At 53.1% G+C, this 24,396-nt stretch overlaps 2 protein-coding genes across 2 annotated transcripts in view; one reads left to right on the top strand and one right to left on the bottom strand.

The window, feature by feature from the left end:
• The first annotated feature begins 1,119 nt into the window (after positions 1–1,119).
• Positions 1,120–17,948, top strand: FAM151A (family with sequence similarity 151 member A). The gene is made up of 8 exons (XM_030813029.1): positions 1,120–1,393; positions 6,809–6,952; positions 10,928–11,080; positions 12,271–12,430; positions 14,456–14,680; positions 15,397–15,536; positions 16,570–16,713; positions 17,184–17,948. The coding sequence occupies exons 1-8, from the start codon at positions 1,276–1,278 to the stop codon at positions 17,855–17,857; spliced, it is 1,758 nt and encodes a 585-aa protein (XP_030668889.1). The 5' UTR covers positions 1,120–1,275; the 3' UTR covers positions 17,858–17,948.
• ACOT11 (acyl-CoA thioesterase 11) overlaps positions 16,796–24,396 on the bottom strand; it is a 59,664-nt gene continuing 52,063 nt past the window's right edge. The window contains exons 11-16 of the mRNA XM_003273070.3: positions 23,201–23,267; positions 22,712–22,795; positions 21,918–22,051; positions 19,857–19,988; positions 19,056–19,182; positions 16,796–18,168 (exon numbers count right to left, since the gene is read on the bottom strand). Of these exons, the coding sequence (XP_003273118.1) occupies positions 18,013–18,168; positions 19,056–19,182; positions 19,857–19,988; positions 21,918–22,051; positions 22,712–22,795; positions 23,201–23,267 (700 nt within the window). The 3' untranslated portion in view covers positions 16,796–18,012. The remainder of the gene's footprint in view (positions 18,169–19,055; positions 19,183–19,856; positions 19,989–21,917; positions 22,052–22,711; positions 22,796–23,200; positions 23,268–24,396) is intronic.

Here is a 24,396-nt window from a genome sequence, read left to right as displayed (position 1 = left end):
CTCCATCTCCCGGCCCGGCTGACCATTCCTTTCTTCTTGACCTTCCCATCAACACCCCCCACCACCCTCTGCTGTCCCCTCTCCTTTACTGGTGCCTCTTCCTCCACCTGTCCTCCTGTCAGTGGCCCCCAGAAGTCAGCCTCCAGCCCTTTCTCTCTCTGCTTTGGCCAGAAAATGATGCTCAGTCCTGAGCCCATGGCCTCTATATCCAGTTCCCTCCTCCGGGAGGCCGAGGCAGGAAAACCGACTCAGGAATGACCCACGACAAGCCCCATGACCAAAGTCCCTCCCACCCTGCCCCTCCACCCCTCAGTCCCTGACATCTGCCCGCCTGGGCATCATTCTAGACACGCTTTCACACACACAATCAAAGCCACCGCGTGCCCTGCTCTGCCTCGGCTGGCCTATCACAGCCTCACATTCCGGATCTCTCTGTGAGCCCCAATGTGTAGACGCTGAAGTCTCCATGCACATTACAGGTGATTCTTGGACTCATTTAAATTCTGGGGTCCTCAGAATAGGGGCAGCCTCTAACTTGCTTCCCATAGCAGGGTCCCCAGAACTCCCTCTGCGTGAAGTGACTCGGCCCCTTCCCCATGGACTTGCTGCCCCAGAACCGGCCTGCAGTAACCCATGCCAGCATGCCAGGACTATCCATTTCTATCCCAGGTAGATAATCTATTAGCCATAATCTCAGATGAAATGAAGATTATTGCCCCTTACGCAGATCTAATCTGTCTTTGTCACCACCCTTGCCTGATAATGCAGGATTCCCTGAAGGCAGGGCAGAAAGCCTGGAGTTAGAAAGGGAAAGAACAGAATGTTCAGGATCACCCAGTCTAGTGCCTCCTTTTACACAGAAGGAAATGAGGCCCAGAGAGGGGCAGACACTTGCTCCAGGACTCCAGAAAAGCAACAGGGGCTGGGATTGGTCTCCTGACTCTCAGGCAGGGGCAGAGAGCCAGGGGTCGGGGCTCGGTCCAACATTCTCTGCTGCCTCTTACTGTGCTCAAAGGTCATTTTAGGGATGGTAGATTTTCTGGTTAGCCTGTTAAGATCCCGGGAGGGTGTGGGGAAGAGGATTAGGGCGGGGAGGGAGGAGGGGCTTCAGGGGTTATCTCCAGTCGGGGATATTACAGGGCTGCAGCGCAGACCAGGCCTGGTGGAGAATTAGGTGCTGCTGGGAGCTCCTGCCTCCCACAGGATCCCAGCTGCAGGGAGCCTTGGGGACTCTGGGCCGCGCGGAGTTGGGGGCATTCCCCAGAGAGCGTCGCCATGGTCTGCAGGGAGCAGTTATCAAAGAATCAGGTCAAGTGGGTGTTTGCTGGCATTACCTGTGTGTCTGCGGTTGTCATTGCCGCGATAGTCCTTGCCATCACCCTGCGACGGCCAGGTAGGTGCCTCCCCCCATGCCATCCTGAGTGGCTTCCCTCATGGCTCACTCCTTATCCCCACTTCCCACTTACAGCTCTGACCAGCTCTTTTTTTTTTTTTGAGACGGAGTTTTGCTCTTGTTGCCCAGGCTGGAGCGCAATGGCGTGATTCTCGGCTCACTGCAACCTCCACCTCCCAGGTTCAAGCGATTCTCCTGCCTCAGCCTCCCGAGTAGCTGGGATTACAGGCACCCGCCACCAGGCCCAACTAATTTTTTGTATTTTTAGTAGAGATGGGGTTTCACCATGTTGGCCAGGCTGGTTGCGAACTCCTGACCTCAGGTGATCCACCCGCCTCAGCCTCTCAAAATGCTGTGATTACAGATGTGAGTCATCATGCCCAGCCAACCAGCTCTTCTTGAGCCCTCATCCCCACCAAGCCTCATTCCCCATCCGCAGCTCTTTCTCTCTTCCATCCCCCAACCCTACATGACTTCATCCCCAGCAGAAAGTCCCATTGACTTCCCCAGCAGAAAGTCCCATTAACTATTTTTTTTTTTTTTTTTTGAGACGGAGTTTTCACTCTTGTCCCTCAGGCTGGAGTACAATGGTGCAATCTCAACTCACTGCAGCCTTCGCCTCCTGGATCCAAGAGATTCTCCTGCCTCAGCCCCGCAAGTAGCTGGGATCACAGGCGTGTGCAACCATACCCGGCTAATATTTTGTGGGTTTTTTTTTTTTTTTTTGAAACGGAGTCTGTCACCAGGCTGGAGTGCGATCTCGGCTCACTGCAACCTCTGCCTCCCAGATTCTCCTGCTTCAGCCTCCCAAGTAGCTGGGACTACAGGCGTGCACCACCATGCTCAGCTAATTTTTGTGTTTTTAGTAGAGACAGGGTTTCACCATGTTGGCCAGGATGGTCTTGATCTCTTGACCTCCTGATCTGCCCATCTTGGCCTCCCAAATTTCTGGGATTACAGGCATGAGCCACCATACCCGGCCTTTTTTTTTTTTTTTTTTTTTTTTTTTTTGAGACAGAGTCTCACTCTGTCACCCAGCCTAGCGTGCAGTGGCATGATACTGGCTCACTGCAACCTCCACCTCCTGGGTTCAAGCTATTCTTCCACCTCAGCCTCCCAAGTAGCTGGGATTACAGGTGGGCACCACCACACCAGACTAATTTTTTCGTATTTTTACTAGAGGCGGGGTTTCACCATGTTGGCCAGGCTGGTCTCAAACTCCTGACCTCAGGTGATCCACCAGCCTCAGCCTCCCAAAGTGCTGGGATTATAGGCGTGCGCCACCGGGCCGGGCCAATTTTTTTTTGTATTTTCAGTAGAGACGGGGTTTCACCATGTTGGCCAGGGTCATCTTGAACTCCTGACCTCAGGTGATCGGCCCGCCTTGGCCTCCCAAAGTGCTGGGATTACAGGCATGAGCCACTGCGCCTGGCCACCTTTAACTTTTTTTCCTACTTCAGTTGCCTGAAGACCATCAGATCTTGGCTTTCAGCCCAGACCTTCCTCCTGTGCCCTTCTTGGGAGTCACACAAGCAACCTCAAACTCAGCAGACTAGGCTGAGCTCAACTCTTCTCCCCAACAGCTGCTCGCCCCTGCAGCCTCTCAGTGAAGGGCTCCTCCATTCACACAGGTACCTGGAGTAGCCACCACGCACCCACCTCATGCTTGTGTTCCTCAGTCCTGAGCCTTAAGGGCTCTGCCTTTCTGCCCTCTGCCCTCCATCCCTCCGGCCCTACCCTGTGAGAAGCTTCGAAGTCTCCTCCTGGACCCCTCTTACAAGGTCCCTCTGCCTGCTTTTGTTAGCTCATGTTAGCTCTGTAGCCCAGATCTTTCCAAGCAACCCTCGCTCGCTGCCCTCAGCACATACCAACTCCTTTGCTAAAGTTCAAGGCCATTCACAACCTGATCCCAACCTTCTTCCAATCTTTTTTTTTAATTTAATTAATTAATTTATTTATTTTGAGACAGAGTCTTGCTCTGTTGCCCAGGCTGGAGTGCAGTGGCATGATCTGGGCTCAATGCAACCTCCGCCTCCCAGGTTCAAGCAATTATTTTGCCTCAGCCTCCCCAGTAGCTGGAATTACAGGCATGGACCACCACGCCCAGCTAATTTTTTTATTTTTAGTAGAGATGGGGTTTCACCATGTTGGCCAGGCTGATCGTGAATTCCTGAACTCAGGTGATCCGCCTGCCTCAGTCTCCCAAAGTGCTGGGATTACAGGCATCAGTCACCGCGCACAGCTTTTTTTTTTTTTTTTTGAGACAGTGTCTCACTCAATCACCCAGGCTGGAGTGCAGTGGCATGATCTCCGGCTCACTGCAACCTCTGTCTCCCAGGTTCAAGTGATTCTCTGCCTTGGCCTCCCCAGTGGTTGGGATTACAGGCGCATGCCACCAAGCCCATCTAATTTTTTGTATTTTTAGTAGAGATGGGGTTTCACCATGTTGGCCAGGCTGGTTGCGAACTCCTGACCTCAGGTGATCCACCCGCCTCAGCCTCTCAAAATGCTGTGATTACAGATGTGAGTCATCATGCCCAGCCAACCAGCTCTTCTTGAGCCCTCATCCCCACCAAGCCTCATTCCCCATCCGCAGCTCTTTCTCTCTTCCATCCCCCAACCCTACATGACTTCATCCCCAGCAGAAAGTCCCGTTGACTTCCCCAGCAGAAAGTCCCATTAACTATTTTTTTTTTTTTTTTGAGACGGAGTTTTCACTCTTGTCCCTCAGGCTGGAGTACAATGGTGCAATCTCAACTCACTGCAGCCTTCGCCTCCTGGATCCAAGAGATTCTCCTGCCTCAGCCCCGCAAGCAGCTGGGATCACAGGCGTGTGCAACCATACCCGGCTAATTTTTTGTGGGTTTTTTTTTTTTTTTTTGAAACGGAGTCTGTCACCAGGCTGGAGTGCGATCTCGGCTCACTGCAACCTCTGCCTCCCAGATTCTCCTGCTTCAGCCTCCCAAGTAGCTGGGACTACAGGCGTGCACCACCATGCTCAGCTAATTTTTGTATTTTTAGTAGAGACAGGGTTTCACCATGTTGGCCAGGATGGTCTTGATCTCTTGATCTCCTGATCTGCCCATCTTGGCCTCCCAAAGTTCTGGGATTACAGGCATGAGCCACCATACCCGGCCTTTTTTTTTTTTTTTTTTTTTTTTTTTTTTTGAGACAGAGTCTCACTCTGTCACCCAGCCTAGCGTGCAGTGGCATGATACTGGCTCACTGCAACCTCCACCTCCTGGGTTCAAGCTATTCTTCCACCTCAGCCTCCCAAGTAGCTGGGATTACAGGTGGGCACCACCACACCAGACTAATTTTTTCGTATTTTTACTAGAGGCGGGGTTTCACCATGTTGGCCAGGCTGGTCTCAAACTCCTGACCTCAGGTGATCCACCTGCCTCAGCCTCCCAAAGTGCTGGGATTATAGGCGTGAGCCACCGGGCCGGGCCAATTTTTTTTTGTATTTTCAGTAGAGACGGGGTTTCACCATGTTGGCCAGGGTCGTCTTGAACTCCTGACCTCAGGTGATCGGCCCGCCTTGGCCTCCCAAAGTGCTGGGATTACAGGCATGAGCCACTGCGCCTGGCCACCTTTAACTTTTTTTCCTACTTCAGTTGCCTGAAGACCATCAGATCTTGGCTTTCAGCCCAGACCTTCCTCCTGTGCCCTTCTTGGGAGTCACACAAGCAACCTCAAACTCAGCAGACTAGGCTGAGCTCAACTCTTCTCCCCAACAGCTGCTCGCCCCTGCAGCCTCTCAGTGAAGGGCTCCTCCATTCACACAGGTACCTGGAGTAGCCACCACGCACCCACCTCATGCTTGTGTTCCTCAGTCCTGAGCCTTAAGGGCTCTGCCTTTCTGCCCTCTGCCCTCCATCCCTCCGGCCCTACCCTGTGAGAAGCTTCGAAGTCTCCTCCTGGACCCCTCTTACAAGGTCCCTCTGCCTGCTTTTGTTAGCTCATGTTAGCTCTGTAGCCCAGATCTTTCCAAGCAACCCTCGCTCGCTGCCCTCAGCACATACCAACTCCTTTGCTAAAGTTCAAGGCCATTCACAACCTGATCCCAACCTTCTTCCAATCTTTTTTTTTAATTTAATTAATTAATTTATTTATTTTGAGACAGAGTCTTGCTCTGTTGCCCAGGCTGGAGTGCAGTGGCATGATCTGGGCTCAATGCAACCTCCGCCTCCCAGGTTCAAGCAATTATTTTGCCTCAGCCTCCCCAGTAGCTGGAATTACAGGCATGGACCACCACGCCCAGCTAATTTTTGTATTTTTAGTAGAGATGGGGTTTCACCATGTTGGCCAGGCTGATCGTGAATTCCTGAACTCAGGTGATCCGCCAGCCTCAGGCTCCCAAAGTGCTGGGATTACAGGCATCAGTCACCGCGCACAGCTTTTTTTTTTTTTTTTTGAGACAGTGTCTCACTCAATCACCCAGGCTGGAGTGCAGTGGCATGATCTCCGGCTCACTGCAACCTCTGTCTCCCAGGTTCAAGTGATTCTCTGCCTTGGCCTCCCCAGTGGTTGGGATTACAGGCGCATGCCACCAAGCCCATCTAATTTTTTGTGTTTTTAGTAGAGATGGGGTTTCACCATGTTGCCCAGGCTGGTCTTGAACTCCTGAGCTCAGGCAATCCACCCACCTCAGCCTCCCAAAGTGCTAGGATTACAGGTGCGAGCCACTGAACCCAGCCTTTTTTTTTTTGACAGAGTCTCTTTCTGTCATCCAGGCTGGAGTACAGTGGTGCAATCTCGGCTCACTGCAACCTCCGCCTTCCGGTTTCAGGTGATTCTCCTGCTTCAGCCTCCCGAGTAGCTGGGATTACAGGCTCCTGCCACCACGTCCATCTAACTAATTTTTGTATGTGTAGTAGAGACATGGTTTCACCATGTTGGCCAGGCTGGTCTCGAACTCCTGATCTCAGGTGATCCACCCACCTTGGCCTCCCAAAGTGCTGGGATTACAGGCATGAGCCACCATGCCTGGCCTCCTCTTCCAATCTTTCCACATTCCACTTTTATGTTCCATCTCTACCAGGCCAGTGGCTCTTCCTTCAGGCAACTGCACTCTCCTGAAGCCAAGCCTTTGCTTTCTCTCTGTCTGGAATAACCTATTCTCCCATTTCTGTGAAATTTACACACATCCTTCAAGGTCTTCCTTAAGTGTTCCCTTCTCTGTGAACCTGCCCCCCTTTCCTGACTGCCCCAGGCTGGTACTGAGGCCTCCTTAGGCCCCAGGAGCCCATTCATTTCCCTCTATTGCAGCACCAGTGAGTCTGAGCCTCACTGTCCCTCTGCCAGATGGGGTACTAGACACCGTGGGAGCCCAGGGAGGGTCATGGGATGAACGAAATGAGTCTTGGGCTGGGGCGAGGACAGACGCTAACAGCCCCTTGGGATTCCTTCCAGGCTGTGAGCCGGAGGCCTGCAGCCCTGATGCCGACATGCTGGACTACCTGCTGAGCCTGGGCCAGATCAGCCGCCGAGATGCCTTGGAGGTCACCTGGTACCACGCAGCCAACAGCAAGGAAGCCATGACAGCTGCCCTGAACAGTAAGTCCAGCTGCCAAGACTGAGGCAGGCCAGGGCAGGGGATGGAGAAGACGGAGAGAAGTGAGGATCTGTGGTGGCATGACGGCTGTTTACATGTCTTTCCTCACAAGGAAATAAGGGCTCAGAGGGGTTAAGTGACCGCCTTAAGGTTGTGCAGCTGATAAACTCCGAGCTTAGATTTAAACCACATGTCTGACTCCAAAGTCATGACTATACTGCCCTTCCTCCCAGCTACCCCTTCCTCGACCTGTCAGGGACCAACCTGTAAGGAAGCCTTTACCTTCAAAGCCTCAAGAAGCCAGAAATCTGCACTTCAAAAATGGTTACAGTAACCAGGTGGCCAAGGTTCACTGGGCGCACATTACACACAGGTTCTCCTGGGACTACCATGCAACCTGTTTCATGGGTACCATTTCACAGGAGAGAAATAGAGGCTCAGAAAAGTTAGGTGACTTAGCCAAGGTTACACTGTCTGAAAGCGATTAAGCCAACATTGGAGCTCAGAGTGGTCAGCCCCAGAGTGCACGCTCCAAGCCACTGCATGACGCTTGACCCCCACCCTCTCCTTCAGGGCTGTTGGGAAGCTCAGTAGATAATGTTCACAAACATGCTAGTGAACTTTAAAGCAGTAGCTATAAAAGATGAAGGGAACAGTCCTCAAACCCGGGCACGTTTCAGAAGACACAGGCTGCTGGCCCCACCCCCAAGTGATGCTAAGGCTGCTGGCCCCAGGACCACACTTTGAGAACCACTGCTCAAGCAAACTCCTTCCATTTCAGACAAGGAAACTGGGGTCTGAGGGCTGGTAGAATGACCGAATCAACCAAAGCAGGGCTCTTTTGAGGTCATTATTAATAATTATGCTGAAGCAACAGAAATACACCAGATGGCCCCTTACACTAGTTAAGCAATCAACTCCATATAAATAATTAACACTTAGTGAATGCCTAACCAGGGATATTTTATTATTTAATTCTTGTAGATGAGGAAACAGGCACAAAAAGGTCAAATAACCTTCCCAAGATCACACAGCTGGAAAGTGTTAGGGTGGGGACTGGAAGCCAACAGTGTCAATTCATGGTCTGCACACAGCCACCGTGATCTCCTGCAGATGGGTAAAGCTGGTACAAGGAGGGCTAGTGACTGCATGTCCCCTTCCCTCCTGACTATGGCTTCCTGGGGACCAGGGCTGCAGCTGTGGCCACAGGAAACCAATCCTTTCCTCTCATCTCTTGCTCCTTCTTCACTTCCCACCCCCAAGCAAGTCAGCCCCCAGGTTCAGCCTCTGGAAGGCAAGTCACAATTTTTAAGGTGAAGAGAGTTTTTGTTTGTTTGTTTGTCTTGAGACAGGATCTCGCTCTGTTGCCCAGGCTGGAGTGCACTGGCGTGATCTTGGCTCACTGCAACCTCCACCTCCCAGGTTTAAGTGATTCTTCCTGCCTCAGCCTCCCGAGTAGCTGGGATTATAGGAGCCCACCACCATGCCTGGCTAATTTTTGTATTTTTAGTAGAGACAGGGTTTCACCATGTTGACCAGGCTAGTCTCAAACTAACCTCAAGTGATCTGCCTGCCTCGGACTCCCAAAGTGCTAGGATTACAGGCGTGAGCCACCGTGCCCGGCTGAGGAAGTGATTTTTTTAAGCCAACGCTAAAGGATGAGCGGGAGGTGCCATAGTAAAGTTGAGAGAAGAGTGTTGCCAGGCAATAGCCCAGAGAAGGGGAGGACAAAACAAATTAAAGCCTTGCTACCCAACATGTGGCCCATGGCCCAGCAGCATGTGCATCCCTGGGGAGTGTGTTAAAAATGCAGAATCTCGGGCCAGGCCTGGTAGCTCATGCCTGTAATTCCAGCACTTTGGGAGGCTGAGGGGGGTGGATCACCTGAGGTCAGGAGTTCAAGACCAGCCTGACTGATGAGGTAAAACCGCGTCTCCACTAAAAGTACAAAAATTGGCCGGGCGCGGTGGCTCACGCTTGTAATCCCAGCACTTTGGGAGGCCGAGGCGGGCGGATCACGAGGTCAGGAGATCGACACCACGGTGAAACCCCGTCTCTACTAAAAATACAAAAAATTAGCCGGGCGTGGTGGCGGGCGCTTGTAGTCCCAGCTACTCGGAGAGGCTGAGGCAGGAGAATGGCGTGAACCCGGGAGGTGGAGCTTGCAGTGAGCCGAGATCGCGCCACCGCACTCCAGCCTGGGTGAAAGAGCAAGACTCCGTCTCAAAAAAAAAAAAAAAAAAAAAAAAAAAAAAAAAAAGTACAAAAATTAGCCATGCACGGTGGTGGTGCATACCTGTAGTCCCAGCTACTCAGGAGGCTGAGGCAGGAGAATCGCTTGAACCCAGCAGGCAGAGGTTGCAGTGAGCCGTGATCGCGCCACTGCACTCCAGCCTGGGCGACGGAGCGAGACTTCATCTAAAAAAAAAAAAAAAGCAGAATCTCAGGCCCTGCCACAGACCTAGTGATCAGAACATGCATTTGTACAGTTCCTGGGTGATCTATGTGCACATTACAGTTGGAGAAGCTGGGCGCCTGGAACTCGAAGAATGAAGGAGAGTGGAACGTGAGATGAAATTGGAAAATCTGGCAGGCCCTGATTGTACAGACCACAAAGACTATGATAAAGAGTTTGGGTTTCATGTTCAGAGCAATGGGTAGGTTTTCTGGCCTTTTTTAACAGCAAGCGACATGATCAGGTACATGTTTAGGACACTCACTCTGGTGGCTCTATAGAGAACAGACTTGCAGGGAAGCAGTGCTAGAGGTGAGAAGAATGGTCAGGAGTCGGGGAGAGAGCAAGAGAAAAGGCTCCTTCTGGCATCAATTGTCTGTGATGCTGCAAGGGCCAAAAGCAACCCCTCTCCCTCCACTACACTCTTCAAGTGTGAGTGCCCCTTGCATGATTTTCTAGAGACAGCTTCCCATTAGAAAGGTCTGAGCTCCCTACTAGACTGAATTCTCGAAGGCAGGAATCAGAAGATGTCCACCTGATTGAGTTAACTACGTGAAGCTAAAAGATAACTCAGTGTCGGTGATGATGCGGTGAAATGGGCAACCTTGTGTACTACAGGCGGGAACAGGAATCAGAACAACTTTTCCGGAAAGCAGTTTGATAACATGGGCTTTAAAAATGATCCTGTGGGCTGGGCACTGAGGCTCACACCTGTAATCTCAACAGTTTGAGAGGCCAAAGTGGGAGGATTGCTTGAGCCCAGGAGTTCAAGACCAGACAGGGCAACATAGCAAGACTAATAGCAAAAATCAAACTACCAAAGCATCTCAGGAATGGGGGATGATCCCTACATGGTAGTGAACACCCTCAACCAGGGCTTTTGAAGCTTTTTGTTTCTTCGCCTTGTTTGCTCTAAAGAGATGTATAAAAAAGATTATGGAAATGTGTCATAATGTTGAAAAAACATGAATTATAAATGCAGTGGAGTCTCAACTGTGTAAAAACTATGCATAGGGCCGGGCGCGGTGGCTCACGCCTGTAATCCCAGCACTTGGGAGGCTGAGGTGGGCAGATCACTTGAGGTCAGGAGTTCTGACAGCAGCCTGGCCAATATGGTGAAACCCCGTCTCCACTAAATACAAAAATTAGCTAGGCATGGTGGCACACGCCTGTAAATCCCAGCTACTTGGGAGGCTGAGGCAGGAGAATTTCAAGAATTGCTTGAAACTGGGAGATGGAGGTTATAGTGAGCCCAAGATCACACCACTGCACTCCAGCCTGGGTAATAGAGCAAGACTCTGTCTCAAAAAAAAAAAAAAAAAAAAAACCTATGCATAGAAGAAAATGGAAGAAAAAATCCATCAAAATGTGAAACTATGATGGAAGTGTGGGTGAATATTTTCCTCTTCTTCCACTTTTCTGTATTTCTCAAATGTTCTGTAATTTGTAATGCTTTTATGATGAGAAAAAAGTTTTCTTTTTTTAAAAAAAGGAACTGACTGAGTTTTTGCCTCTTCCACAGGCAACATCACAGTCCTGGAGGCTGACGTCAATGTGGAAGGGCTCGGCACAGCCAATGAGACAGGAGTTCCCATCATGGCACACCCTCCGGCTATCTATAGCGACAACACACTGGAGCAGTGGCTGGACGCTGTGCTGGGCTCTTCCCAAAAGGGTAAGGGCCTCTCTGGAAACCCTCTCCGGCCCCCAGCCCTCTGGCCTGGGGGCAGCATGTGCAGAGATCCCTCACTGGGAAGCAAGTCCAGCCCTGACACGAGGTGTTCATTGCCTTGGCTTTCTCATCACGATATTATAGATGCCCAGGCTCAGTGAGGACTAGGCGAGATGGGGAACGTGTCAGTGCAGGTCCTGGTGTTCTCTCCTGGACACACAGGGGAGACAGCGGGCAGTACAGTGTGAACTGCAAAGTGCCACGCATGCTCAGAGTGCTTCCTCCTGTATCTACAGAACTGGACGTAACACGTTCAAAGCCCAGCCCCACCCTTCCCCTCTGCACCCCTTCACCAGTCACAGTCAGAATCCAGGTATCACCATAACGCCTCCCCTCTCCCTCATCCTCACAGCCACTCAGTTGCAGCACCCACCAATCCTAACCCCTAACCCTGCCCCCGTCTAGTCGCAGCCACATCGTATCTCTCCAGGACCTCCCTCACCGGCTTCCTGCCCCAAATTCGGCCCCTCCAGGCTTCCCTTGACTACCATGACCACACACACGCACCTGAGGGATCTTTTCAAAACACCAGTTTTGTCATGCCACGCCTCTGTTTTAACCCTCCGTGGCTCCCCATTGTCCTCAGGAAAAAGTGTGATCTTGGCCTGGCTTTCAGCATCCCTCTGTATCTTCCCAGCCTCCTCTCCTCACCACCCTGAAAAGCACCAGGTCCTTCCTCTGCAGAGATTTCCTCCTCTATTCAAACGCACCTTCCCGGAGGCTGAGTAACCTCCCTACAGGCCCTGGTGGTTTAGGACCCCCTGAGTCCGCCCTGTTCAGGAACCACAACCCCTTTTCAGCAGAGACTTCATTCCCAGCTGCAGCAGCCACAAGGCCAAGTCCTCACCCGGCCTCTGTTTCCTCCCCGCAGAAGATGGGAACTCCTCTAGAGGCAGGCCCTTCTTCTCTGAGTTAGCTCTGTCTCTTCGAAACGCCTTCCTCACACCCTGCAGGGATGTGGTGCTTGTCCTTCCGCCCTCCCGACTCCACCGCGCCCGCGCACGCACACGCATGCACACGCACACACGCACGCGCACGCACATGCACACGCACCCTCTCTGCTTTCTGCCCAGGGAGTCACCTATTCCTAGTTCCTTCACCAGTTCCCCAAGCCCTTGTCCCTTTCCCCACAGGCATCAAACTGGACTTCAAGAACATCAAGGCCGTGGGCCCCTCCCTGGACCTCCTGCGGCGGCTGACAGAGGAAGGCAAAGTCCGGCGGCCCATATGGATCAACGCTGACATCTTAAAGGGCCCCAACATGCTCATCTCAACTGAGGTCAATGCCACACAGTGAGTGTCCGCCTCTCTGTCCCAGCTGTGTCCAGCCCTCTTCTGTCAACACCTACCACAGGATGGGGATCTTAGGGGACCTCTGAGTTTGTCTCCAGTCACACTATATATAGCCTCACCTCTGAGCCTTTGCACATGCTGTTCCCTCTTCCTCCAGTGCCTTTCCCCCATTTTCTGACAAACCACTGGCACTTCATTGTCTCCTCTAGAAACTTCCTTGACATCCTAGGCCGCTGCAGGACTTCTTCTGGGCCCCTAAACCCCTACACTTCCTTCTAACACAGCCCTGACTTCATGGGGCTGTCACTGTGCATTCACAGATTTGTCACCCCTACTACATTGAACTCCTGGAAGGCAGACAGGGCCAAGTGCCCACTTGTATTTCCCAGTGACCAGCACAGGATTTGGCCTGCTAGAGAAGTCTAAAACCTTGATTCCTTCCCCAGCTGGAATTCCCCTCATGAGTTCCAGCGCTGCTGCTCACAGCCCTCACATACAGTAGCTGCACAGTGCTCTACAGTTTACAAAGAGACCACATAAAAGGAGAGAATGTCTTTGATCCGATCCTTACATAGCACTGCCAAGTCAGGGCTTTCTCCCCACTTTGCAGATGATAAAGCTGACAATAGTGGAAGCTCAATTTGTTCAAAGTTTATTACGTGTCCCAGAACTGTTTTAAGCACTTGACTTGCAGAACACCATTTAACTCTTACAAGAATGAGGTAGGTAGTATTATTTTCATTTTATTAATGCAGGAACTATATTATAGAAGTTAAAAGACCTGCCTAAGTCTAGTAAGTGGCAGAGGAAAGATTCAAACCCAGGCCTTTCTGATTCTAAGCTCCAGGCTCTTTCCATCCATCTCTTCCTCCATCCATCCAACCAGCCAGCAACCCATCCATCTAGTATTTATTATTGTGCTTCTCAAGCTGAGGTGCCTTCCAAAAGTAGTAGTTTGGAAAATGTAATCAGTGGCCCAAGATAAATATGACCTGTCTTCTTGGAGTGCTAATTTTACTCAGTAGATTTTTTTGGGTGGGCAGTGGGTGGCAACGTAATTTGCCTATTAAAATTTGCATCTTTTGAAGAAGAAAAGTACAAAGAAAAAATTAAAATATTTTTATCAAGGCAAAATTCAAATAAAATTTTAGGCTGGGCACAGTGGCTGACACCTATAATCCCAGTACTTTGGGAGGCCGAGGTGAGTGGATCCCTTGAGCTCAGGAGTTTGAGACCAGCCTGGGCAACACAGCGAGACCACGTATAGAAAGAAAAGAGAGAAAGATATGAAGGGAAGAAAAGAAGGAAGGGAGGGAGGGAGGGAGAGAGGAAAGCAGGAAGGCAGGAAGGCAGGAAAAGAAATTTTTTTTTTTTGAGACGGAGTCTTGCTCTGTTGCCCAAGTTGGAGTGCAATGGCGTGATCTCAGCTCACCACAACCTCTGCCTCCAGGGTTCAAGCGATTTTCCTGCCTCAGCCTCCCAAGTAGCTGGGATTATAGCCATGCGCCACCACGTTCAGCTAATTTTGTATTTTTAGTAGAGACGGGGTTTCTCCATGTTGGTCAGGCTGGTCTCGAACTCCCGACCTCAGGTGATCCACCTGCCTCCGCCTCCCAAAGTGCCGGGATTACAGGCGTGAGCCACCACACCTGGCAGGAGGGAGATTTTTAAAGAAAACCTGAAAAACTTCAGAGACTCCCAGCCGGCAGAGCTCAGCTCTGAGTCAGTTTCCTGTCTATATGGGGATGTTTAAGAAACCTGCCCTGCTAGAAGGGATGCTGTCTATGAGGTTGAGTTACCTGCCCAAGATCAGAATCAGGATCTGAACCCAGACTTCCCTGACTCCAAAGTCCACGCCCAATTTATGGGACCTGAAACAAGCCATTCTGTTCTTTGGGACTCTGCTTCTGACCTTATCATCGATCCAATAGGCCCTGCCACTCCCTAGCACTGTGATGAGAACCCAGAGGAGAGGAAGGGGCCACCGCAGCTCCATGAGACCAACATCTCTGATTTTTTTTGCAGGTTCCTGGCCCTGGTCCAGGAGAAGTATCCCAGGGCTACCCTGTCTCCAGGCTGGACCACCTTCTACGTGTCCACGTCCCCAGACAGGACGTACACCCGAGCCATGGTGGAGAAGATGCACGAGCTGGTGGGAGGGGTGCCCCAGAGGGTCACCTTCCCCGTGCGGTCCTCCATGGTGCGCACCGCCTGGCCCCACTTCAGCTGGCTGCTGAGCCAATCTGAGAGGTGAAAACCACCAAACCCACCCCCACCCTCCTGGAGGCGCTGATGCCCCCAGCAAGATCCCAGAAGCTCATGGCTGGAAGGGTCTTAAAGGTCATTTCGTCCAACCCCTGCCGGTTCTTTCTGCTTGCATACCTCTGGTGACGGGCTACTCACTACCTCCCAAGGGAACCCTTTCATTGGTGGGTAATTCTCTGCCCTCTGGAAAATATTTATACCAAGACACAGTTTGTCTCCCCACAGCTTCCTCCAATAGGAGCCAGCTGTACCCCTGGGGCTACACAGATTGTGCCTTCAACCCCTGCCCTAGGATAGCCCTATAGGAATTTAGAGACTCCCCTGCCCCCACTATCCCCCCTACTTTCCACAGGACTCCCAAAGCTGCCCCCTCCCCCTCTTGATGCCTGACCCACCCTTCCACACCCTCCCCCATCTGTCCTGCCCCTTTCCTAAGACAGGACTCAGAAATAGACACTGCAAGTGAGGAGGCAGGACAGGCTCCCCCTCCCTCCTGGGCCTCTGCTTTCAGTCATCTTTCCTGAATTCCCTCTGGCTCCTGCCCTTGGGAAGGGGTAGGACTCAGGGAGAAGTGGCAGGTAGGTGACTGGAGGACAGTTGCTCTACCCTGGGCCCAGCTGACATCCAGTTCTGAGCACAGGAGTGGGGCTGAGGGTCTTGCTGGGCCCAGACAGGCACCGAACCAGCTCTCGTGTCCCCAGGTACAGCCTGACGCTGTGGCAGGCTGCCTCAGACCCCATGTCGGTGGAGGATCTGCTCTACGTCCGGGATAACACTGCTGTCCACCAAGCCTACTACGACCTCTTTGAGCCCCTCCTGTCACAGTTCAAGCAGCTGGCCTGTAAGGAGAGGAACTGGGAAGGGTGGTGTGGGCTGGATTCTGCATGGAGCAGCACTTGGTGGGCACCGGAGCAGAGCTGGGTAGAAGGGATATCAGAAGGGGGAAGGCCGGGGTGGGACAGGAGGCGGCTGCATTTTGTGTGCCAGGCCCTGGGATGGTATGCTAAGCTTTAAACATCCATTTTATTTGTATTTATTTATTTATTTGAGACGTAGTCTGACTCTGTCACCCAGGCTGGAGTGCAGCGGCGCAATCTCGGCTCCCTGCAACCTCCGCCTCCTGGGTTCAAGCGATTCTCCTGCGCCACCATGCCCGGCTACTTTTTGTATTTTTAATAGAGATGGGGTTTCACCATGTTGGGCCAGGCTGGTCTCGAACTTCTGCCCTCAGGTGATCCGCCTGCCTTGGCCTCCCAAAGTGCTGGGATTACAAGCATGAGCCACCTGCCTGACCCACACATTCATTTTATAGAGAAACTGAGGGATTCCATTTTATAGAGAAACAGCAACTCAAAACAGTTCAGGGATTTATACAGTCACTCAGCTTGTATGTGGCCCAGCAGGTAGGAAACCAGCAAATTCCAAACCCCCCATTATTTCCCTTGGTGCACAGCTCCACTGCCGGTTACTCTTATGTTTCAGAGGCCTCCACTGTATTCGTTAAGCAGTGATCAGATGCCAGCATCCAAACCCCTCATTCCCTTGACCCCGAACCCAGAAGAGCTGCAGTTAAGCCATCTCAAAGGGGCCCCATCAGACTCAGCATTCCTGCCATGGGAGCCACCTAAGCGAGGGGGAAGGATACCAGCTCTGGGGCCAGGCAGACCTGGTCCCATCAGGTTCCACTCCCAGCAACTTTGCTTACTGCTTATAAGACCTTGGGCAAGTCACTTCTTCTAGTCTACAAAGCAAGGAAATGAGAGCTACTTGGCAGGGTGCCATGAGGCTTAGACAGGATGCCCGTAGAGCTGTGGCCTATGGAAGGTATTCCATGAATGGCAGCCACTTCACCTTGGCGATTTGGGGCCCCACAGTGAATGCCACACGGAAACCAATGTACTACACGGGAGGCAGCCTGATCCCTCTTCTCCAGCTGCCCGGGGATGATGGTCTGAATGTGGAGTGGCTGGTTCCTGACGTCCAGGGCAGCAGTAAAACAGCAACAGTGACCCTCCCAGGTAAGATCTACCCTTCAGCCCTGGTCCTCCCAGCTCATCTGCAGGGGTGTCCTTTGTTTGGGGCAGGTACCGCCAGTCTCTGTTGCCATGGCAACACGGGTTTATTTACACCATACCCTGGATGCAATGTGGGGCAGGGTTGCGGGAGAGGGAGAGGGAGTACAGTGATGTCAAGAGCACAGGGCTCCTGGCCTTCAGACCAGTCCTCAGCCACACTGCTGCAGGCAAGGCTGGCACCGGCCCCCAGGCTGAGTCATGGGTAAAGGCCAAGAGCTGAAACGAGAGTTTCTCATGCACCAGGCACATTTATAAAGCAACCCATCCACCTGGAGCCCAAAACTGGGTTGACAGATTCCAGAGAGGCAAGGTCCTTGATGACCCCATAACTCCCACTGCCCGTTTAACAAGGGACTCTAACACCTTATGATAACCCAAATCCTAAACACGGTTGCCTCTGCCGCCTTTTCCAGCCACAGAAGGCATGATCCTGTTGAACACTGGCCTCGAGGGAACTGTGGCTGAAAACCCCGTGCCCATTGTTCATACTCCGAGTGGCAGCATCCTGACGCTGGAGTCCTGCCTGCAGCAGCTGGCCACACATCCTGGACACTGGGGCATCCATTTGCAAATAGCGGAGCCCACAGCCCTCCGGCCTTCCCTGGCCTTGCTGGCACGCCTCTCCAGCCTTGGCCTCTTGCATTGGCCTGTGTGGGTTGGGGCCAAAATCTCCCACGGGAGTTTTTCGGTCCCTGGCCATGTGGCTGGCAGAGAGCTGCTTACAGCTGTGACTGAGGTCTTCCCCCACGTGACTGTGGCACCAGGCTGGCCTGAGGAGGTGCTGGGCAGTGGCTACAGGGAACAGCTGCTCACAGATATGCTGGAGTTGTGCCAGGGGCTCTGGCAACCTGTGTCCTTCCAGATGCAGGCCATGCTGTTGGGCCACAGCACAGCTGGAGCCATAGCCAGGCTGCTGGCATCCTCCCCCCGGGCCACCATCACAGTGGAGTACAACCCAGCTGGGGGCGACTATGCCTCTGTGAGGACAGCACTGCTGGCAGCTAGGGCTGTGGACAGGACCCGAGTCTACTACAGGCTGCCCCAGGGGTACCGCAAGGACTTGCTGGCCGATGTTGGCAGAAACTGAGCACCCAGGGGTGGTGGGCCAGTGGACCTCAGGGCGGAGGCTTCCCATGGGGAGGCAGGAAGAAGTAAAGGTCCTTGGCTTTCTCCAGGCACTGTATGTGAGTCCTTGGGGACAGGATGGAGTGGGAGTGGGCATGATGTGGCCACTGAGGGCATCTAGAGGGTCTGGAGGCTGGGGGCCAGATCATTCCGGTTGTCCAAGAGAAACTGCTCGCAAGCCTTGAAGGTGGTGTAGAACTCAGAGGAGAGGCCGGCCACGTTGGTGGTCACATAGTTGAGAACACCTGGGGTGGCCTGGTTGTAGTAGGACACCTGCAGGATGGGAGGCCAAGCTCAGGGGGACCGAGCTAGGGGAGGGTCCTGGGAAGGGGTGGGAGCCCAGTAGGCACGAGGCTGGTGGTGAGTCAGCCTTGCTCGCCTTCTGGGAGGGCAGAATATTCAACCCAACTCCCCAGGGTCTCAGATTACACAGTTGCCCAGCATGACCTCCTCCAGCTGATCTCCCCCAACCCTTCCTGGGGCGCTGACAACCCTGGCTTCCCACACCACACACCACATTGTCATCATGCATCTTCCCCGCCAGCCAGAGGCCCTGGAGGGCAGGGGCTGCGTCTCCAGGGCCCAGCTCTGAATCTTGGCCATAGAGACACGTTAGACATTAGCCCAGGGATGGTTCTGAGGCGCTCATGGGTTCAAGCACATGAATTCAGCAAACACCGGCTGAGTCTCTGCTGGGTGAGTCTCAAGGCCAGACCCAGGCTGCAGGGCCCTAACAGAAGCTGTGAGGGGGAGGCTGCAGTACCCCACCCTCGCTTTCCCTCAGCCTCCTCCCCATGTTTTCCATCAACACGTACTGCGCTGCTGGGTTTTATGGGCCCTCAGAGCCATATAAAGCCTTCCTAGATGAGAAGGGCTATCCAAGTAAATGATGAGTGAGATGGAATTTCAGTTCAGAACCCAGGCCTTCTGCCTTCAGCACCCAGAGCTTTTTCCAAGACCATGCAGTGGCCTCTGACTTACCTGTACACAGATTAGATCATTTTCAGCCCCTGACACTCTCAGGCTCCCCCAGGCTGGAAGGGGGAGCCTGCTGGGGGGCCAGCTCTGAGACTATCCTAGCCCAGCAGTGCTGAGCTCAATACATGTGTGGTGTTGGGATGGAGCCAGGCTGGGGGCGTGGTTGGGGGGACCGGCCTCACCTTGGTCAGCTGGTCCCCCTCGCGCCAGAAGCAGAAGCCTGAGCAGAGGGTCTCTCCGCGTCTGTACTCTGGCGTCTCTCGGTGTGTGGGCAGCGTGACTGACCTCAGCGCGATGACATAGGGGTCCCTGAGTGAAGGAAGGGCAGCAAGGGGACAGGGGTCAGCCATAGAAGAAAGTGGGGGCCTGTTCTGCCCAACCAAGTCCCAGACCCTGCCCCCTCTGGCACAGATTCCTCACCAGGGGGATGCAAGGCACATCGACTCTTAAAGCCCCGATGTGGGGCTCAGGGCCAGGCTGGAAGGAGGAGGTACCTGTGGGTTAGCACTGAATTCACCAGGAGCCAACCTGACTTCACTGTGGACTTCCTGGAAAAGCCACTCCACTTCAGCGCTCAGGAGAAGACTCGTGGGCTTTGGGATTTTTTTCTGTCCTTGTCTCTCCAGCAAAAGGGATGTTTAGGCCCTCCAGCCCACACAGGGCTGTCAGAGGGAGGAGGCCAAGGAGGTGGCCACGTGAGAAATACCTGCCCAAGGCCTGCATCGAGGCAGCCTGAGTCACCCTGGGTAAGGGGGACCCTGCTCTAGGGAATGCGACAAGAGGGGAAGTGTGTGCCCCTATCCCTCATTTTACCCATAGTAAAGCCACAGCAGCCCAGAAAAGTCTAGTGGTGCCTGGGGCCCCATAGCCAATGGGAAGCAGAGCTCTGGCTCCAGGCTGATGCCCTTCCCTGGGAGGGAGATGCGGCCACCCTACCACTCTGTCCAGTTGTGTCCCCCACCCCACAGCAGATAGGCACACACCCATTGTCACAAGGCTTCCGCCTCGAGGCCAGGATCACGAAGTCCTGGGGCTTTGTGTGACCTCCGAGGGCAGGGCTGGTGACGTGGTAGATGGCGTCGTCCTCGTCTACCTGCTGCACTAGCTCCACGCTCCTGTGGGGAGGCCAGGATCTCAGGGCCCCAGGAAGCTTCCAGCTCCCATGCAAGCAGCGGGTCTGCCCGGGCCCTGCCACGCTGCAGTGCCTGAGCAGCTTTCTGTGGTGGGATGTCACCCCCTGTACTGCTCAGCAAGGGCCAGCAGGAAGGCAGCAAGGCCCAGCCAAGATGGACACACATGTGCATGTGCACACACAGGAATACGTAGACATGCATGCAAGTAAATGAACACATACACACAGACATGGAAACAAAGATGTGCACATACATGCACACGTGATCATATGTGCACAGGCACATGGACAGACACCAGCATACACAGAGACCCACGTGTTTTTATACATGTCTGCGCAGGTGCAGACACCACAAAGATATGTGATGATTTAGCAGTTGTTCTTAATATTTACCGAGTGCCCACTGAGTGCCAGGTGCTGTTCTAAATGCTTTACACGTGTCACTTAATCTCCATAACAGCCCCATGCTATGGACGCTTTTAGTATTCCCATCTCATAGATGAGGAAGATAACCTGCCCACGGCCACAGAGCTAATAAGGAAACAGGGCTGGGGTGTGTCTAGGCCATCAGGTGGCAGAGATGTATCCCCAGGCCCAGGCACCAGACACATACATGCATGGGCATACACAGGTTCATACCAACACGTGCACCCACACAAGGACACCCACACAGAGGCAGACATGGCCATGTCCAGATGCACCTCCTCCTCCCTACTGCCCTGCATGCACTCAGCAGTAGGCAGGGTATGGGGAAGAAACTAGGGGCTCTCTTTCTCCTCAGGCCACTCCCCCACAAATCCCACCAAGTATCAAGATTTGGTCTGGCCTTCAAGGCCCACCCCAGCCTCCCTCCAAGAGGCCCACCTACCACATGCACAACCGCCCTCCCCCTACACGACATCCACCACCAAATCACCTCTCTGCCTTCTGGAAGGGGACAACCAGCAGGCCTGAGTCAGCTGGGCCAGGGCTTTTTAAGGCAACATGGCCCTTTTTGCAAAGAAACTTTCAGCAGGAAGCCCATGTATAAAGAGCTACAAGCCTGCTCTGGAGAAGACAGATGGGGTAGGAAGGGGAAGGCCAGTTTGTCAAAATACAATTCACCAAGTGACCGGCGCACTGAATTTCCAAACACACCGAACCTTCTTACGGAAATCCTCCAGAATGTAGGCTCCTCATAACAAGCAATTATCAAAGAACCCCCGCAAGCCAGGGTGTTGGCAGAACAGAAAATGACTTTAAGGGGACTTGAAAAACACAAATTTTGCTATTTTCTTAAGAACATATTTATCTTCCTTGACTAAATTCGAGAAGAAGATAGTCATATGAACAATCAATAAATTTGGAGGAACAAATGTATATAAAGGAATAACATTTCTATTTATAATCATTATATTCATAAATAATATATTTGTGAGGAAAATCAGCAAACTTGGTTAAGTTCAGCAAACTGGCCATGCTATGTCCCGCTCACCCTTCATCCTTCCAACTCCACCCCCAGCAGTTCCGGAAGCCCCTTTGGGAACACAGAACTCCACAGCACATGGTTTGACAATCAGTATCTCTGAGTGTGAATCCCTGACCTGCCATCCAAGCACGCATTTTAAGAAGAGAGAAACTGAGGCCAGAAAGGAAGTGACTTTGACTTATGCAGCGTCACACAGCTGGTTGGGACAGAAGCAGGACTTCAACCCAAGCCTCCAGCTCCAATTCCATGCTCAGCCTCTTCCCTAAGGGCTCAAAATACCCATGACCCTGACCCCCCACCCAACACGGAACTCCAACCCACCCCCAGCCCCTGCTAATGGCCAGCAGGGCAGAGCATCATGGAGGATGACCTGCAGAAGGAGACACTCCCTCCCTCATCAGGCCGGAGAAGGGACACTGCCCTGCCCTCACCCTGGCCCCTCACCGGTAGTGCTTGTCCCACTCTGGCCTCCGACGCAGGTCCGAGAGCAGCAGGAAGGCCTGGGCTGCATCCACATGCACCATCATCTCCATGTGGAAGGAGAGAAACTTGTCATCCTCCAGAGTGTACAGGCGGACCTGCATGGGACAGAGGGCAGCCGCATTTGCTGGGTGGTGGAGTGGACTGATGGGGATGCTGGAGGCTGAGGCTGGAAGCTCAGGGCCACAGCTGACTTGCTGTGTGACTGTGAACACACAGCTCAACCTCTCTGAGTCTCAGCTGCACCCCCATGAATTCAGCATATTTGTGCTGAGAATTCAGCACAAATGGACAGGAAGGTGGCTTAAGACAACAGTGACTAAGGCAACATGCAGTGGTTCCTGAGAGCCAGGTGCCCATCCAAGCCCCAGCGGCACAGGCAGGAAGTGGCTTGTCCGAGGGCACAGGCAGCTGGCAGAGCTTAGGTCTCCTGTAGCCTGTGCCTGCTGGCTGCCCCAATCCCTGCAGTGATCACTGCAGAAGAACAGAGAAGGAGGAAGTGCCTGGTCAGACAGCAGCAGACCTGAGTGGTTGAGAACAGGAAGGGGGGCAGGCAGCACAGAAGGATCTAGGGGTTCTCGACTCCAGGCCCTGCAGGGGCAGGTATGTTTCCATAACTGGACTGGTTTCTTGGTCTCGCCCAATTCTTTGAAGAGGTCTTTTTTTGACATACGTGGTGTGGGAGAGTTCTTGTTGCTTGCCATCAGCCACCTCTGGCTCAGAAGAGAAAGGAAAATTGGGTGGGTGGGGTCAGCTACCTGACTGATCTCCGAGGACAGCACCCAGTTGTCCTTGGCCACAAGCATCTTCAGGGAGGAGACGTTATTGTAGCTCAGGTACACCTGGAAGAGCACACAGGTGCTACCACTACGCCGCCCCCTTCCTCCAGGGCCCCTGAGCCAAGGCCAAGGGTGTGCCAGAGAGGAAGCTGGGCCATGAATGGGGTGGGCGGGGGGTGGTGTGGCAGGTGCTGTGGAAAGAGTCCTGGGCTTTGAGAAGGGAGGTCCAGGCTTGGGCTTGGCTAGACCCACTGTGTGACCCTGGACAAGCTGCTCTGCCTCTCAGGGTCTCTGCTTCCACCTGCCAAACAGGGACGCAGGCAAGCTCTTTGCTAACGGTAGCAATCATGAGGCATGTCATTCACATCCTGCTCTCCCCGGCCTTCCTCCAAACCCATTCTCACAAGCAGGGAAGGGTGGGGGCCCCGGTGGGTCTGAAGACTGTCCCCTTGGGGCAGAGGGCCTTACCTGGTTGCTAGGGTCCCAGGGGACGGAGAGGGGCACCTCTGTCTGCTTACAAGACACGATGTACTTCCTGGGAAGGAGAGAAGAGGACAACCTGGGACCCCTGGAAGTCCAGCACTTTCCACAGACTCTACTGCAGGCCTAGCTGAGCCCAGCAGAGTGGGAGACTCCTGTCTGGCTAGGGAGGCTGGATGGTCACACAGGACACAGCAGCTGAGGGCACACCAGCTCGGCCCCTATACCAGGGAAAGCTCGGAGGTGGGAGCGAGCCAGCAAGGAAGGATATGGTGTCTAAGGCTCGGTCCCCACACCTCACAGCCCTGCTGAGTGACCTCACCCTGATGCTGCTGTGTCCTCATCTGTGAAATGGGATCAGCAGTCACCCCTGCCTCATGGGGTCATCACAATAACAGTGCTTGGCACACAGTAAATGCTCAGTAAATGGCCGGGCGCGGTGGCTCACGCTTGTAATCCCAGCACTTTGGGAGGCCGAGGCGGGCGGATCACGAGGTCAGGAGATCGAGACCACGGTGAAACCCCGTCTCTACTAAAAATACAAAAAATTAGCAGGGCGTGGTGGCGGGCGCCTGTAGTCCCAGCTACTCGGAGAGGCTGAGGCAGGAGAATGGCGTGAACCCGGGAGGCGGAGTTTGCAGTGAGCCGAGATCGCGCCACTGCACTCCAGCCTGGGTGACAGGGCGAGATTCCGTCTCAAAAAAAAAAAAAAAAAAAAAAAAAGCTCAGTAAATGCCATAGATGTACACTTTCTTACTAACAACAGCCTGTGATCCCTGGTGTGCTTACAGCCTCTAAAGTCCGTAAATGCTTTCACAGCAGAGTCAGACACACCTGGCTTCATTTTTATTTATTTATTTATGTTGAGACAGAGTCTTGCTCTGTTGCCCAGGCTGGAGTGCAATGGCACAATCTCGGCAACTCCCGGTTCAAGCGATTCTCTTGCCTCAGCCTCAGCCTGCTGACTATAGGCACACTGGGAGTATAGGTGTGAGCCACCACACCCAGCTAATTTTTGTATTTTTAGTAGAGATGGGGTTTTGCCATGTTGGCCAGGCTGGTCTCGAACTCCTGACCTCAGGGGATCTGCCTGCCTCGGCCTCCCAAAGTGGCTTTACCTCTTGAACAACTGCATCTCCTCTCTGAACGTTTCTTCATCTGCCAAATGGACATCAGAATCAATG

Source organism: Nomascus leucogenys, chromosome 5 (genome assembly GCF_006542625.1).
Source record: "Nomascus leucogenys isolate Asia chromosome 5, Asia_NLE_v1, whole genome shotgun sequence".
In the NCBI taxonomy this organism is placed as follows: Eukaryota; Metazoa; Chordata; class Mammalia; order Primates; family Hylobatidae; genus Nomascus; species Nomascus leucogenys.
This window is presented reverse-complemented; position numbering and strand designations above follow the sequence as displayed.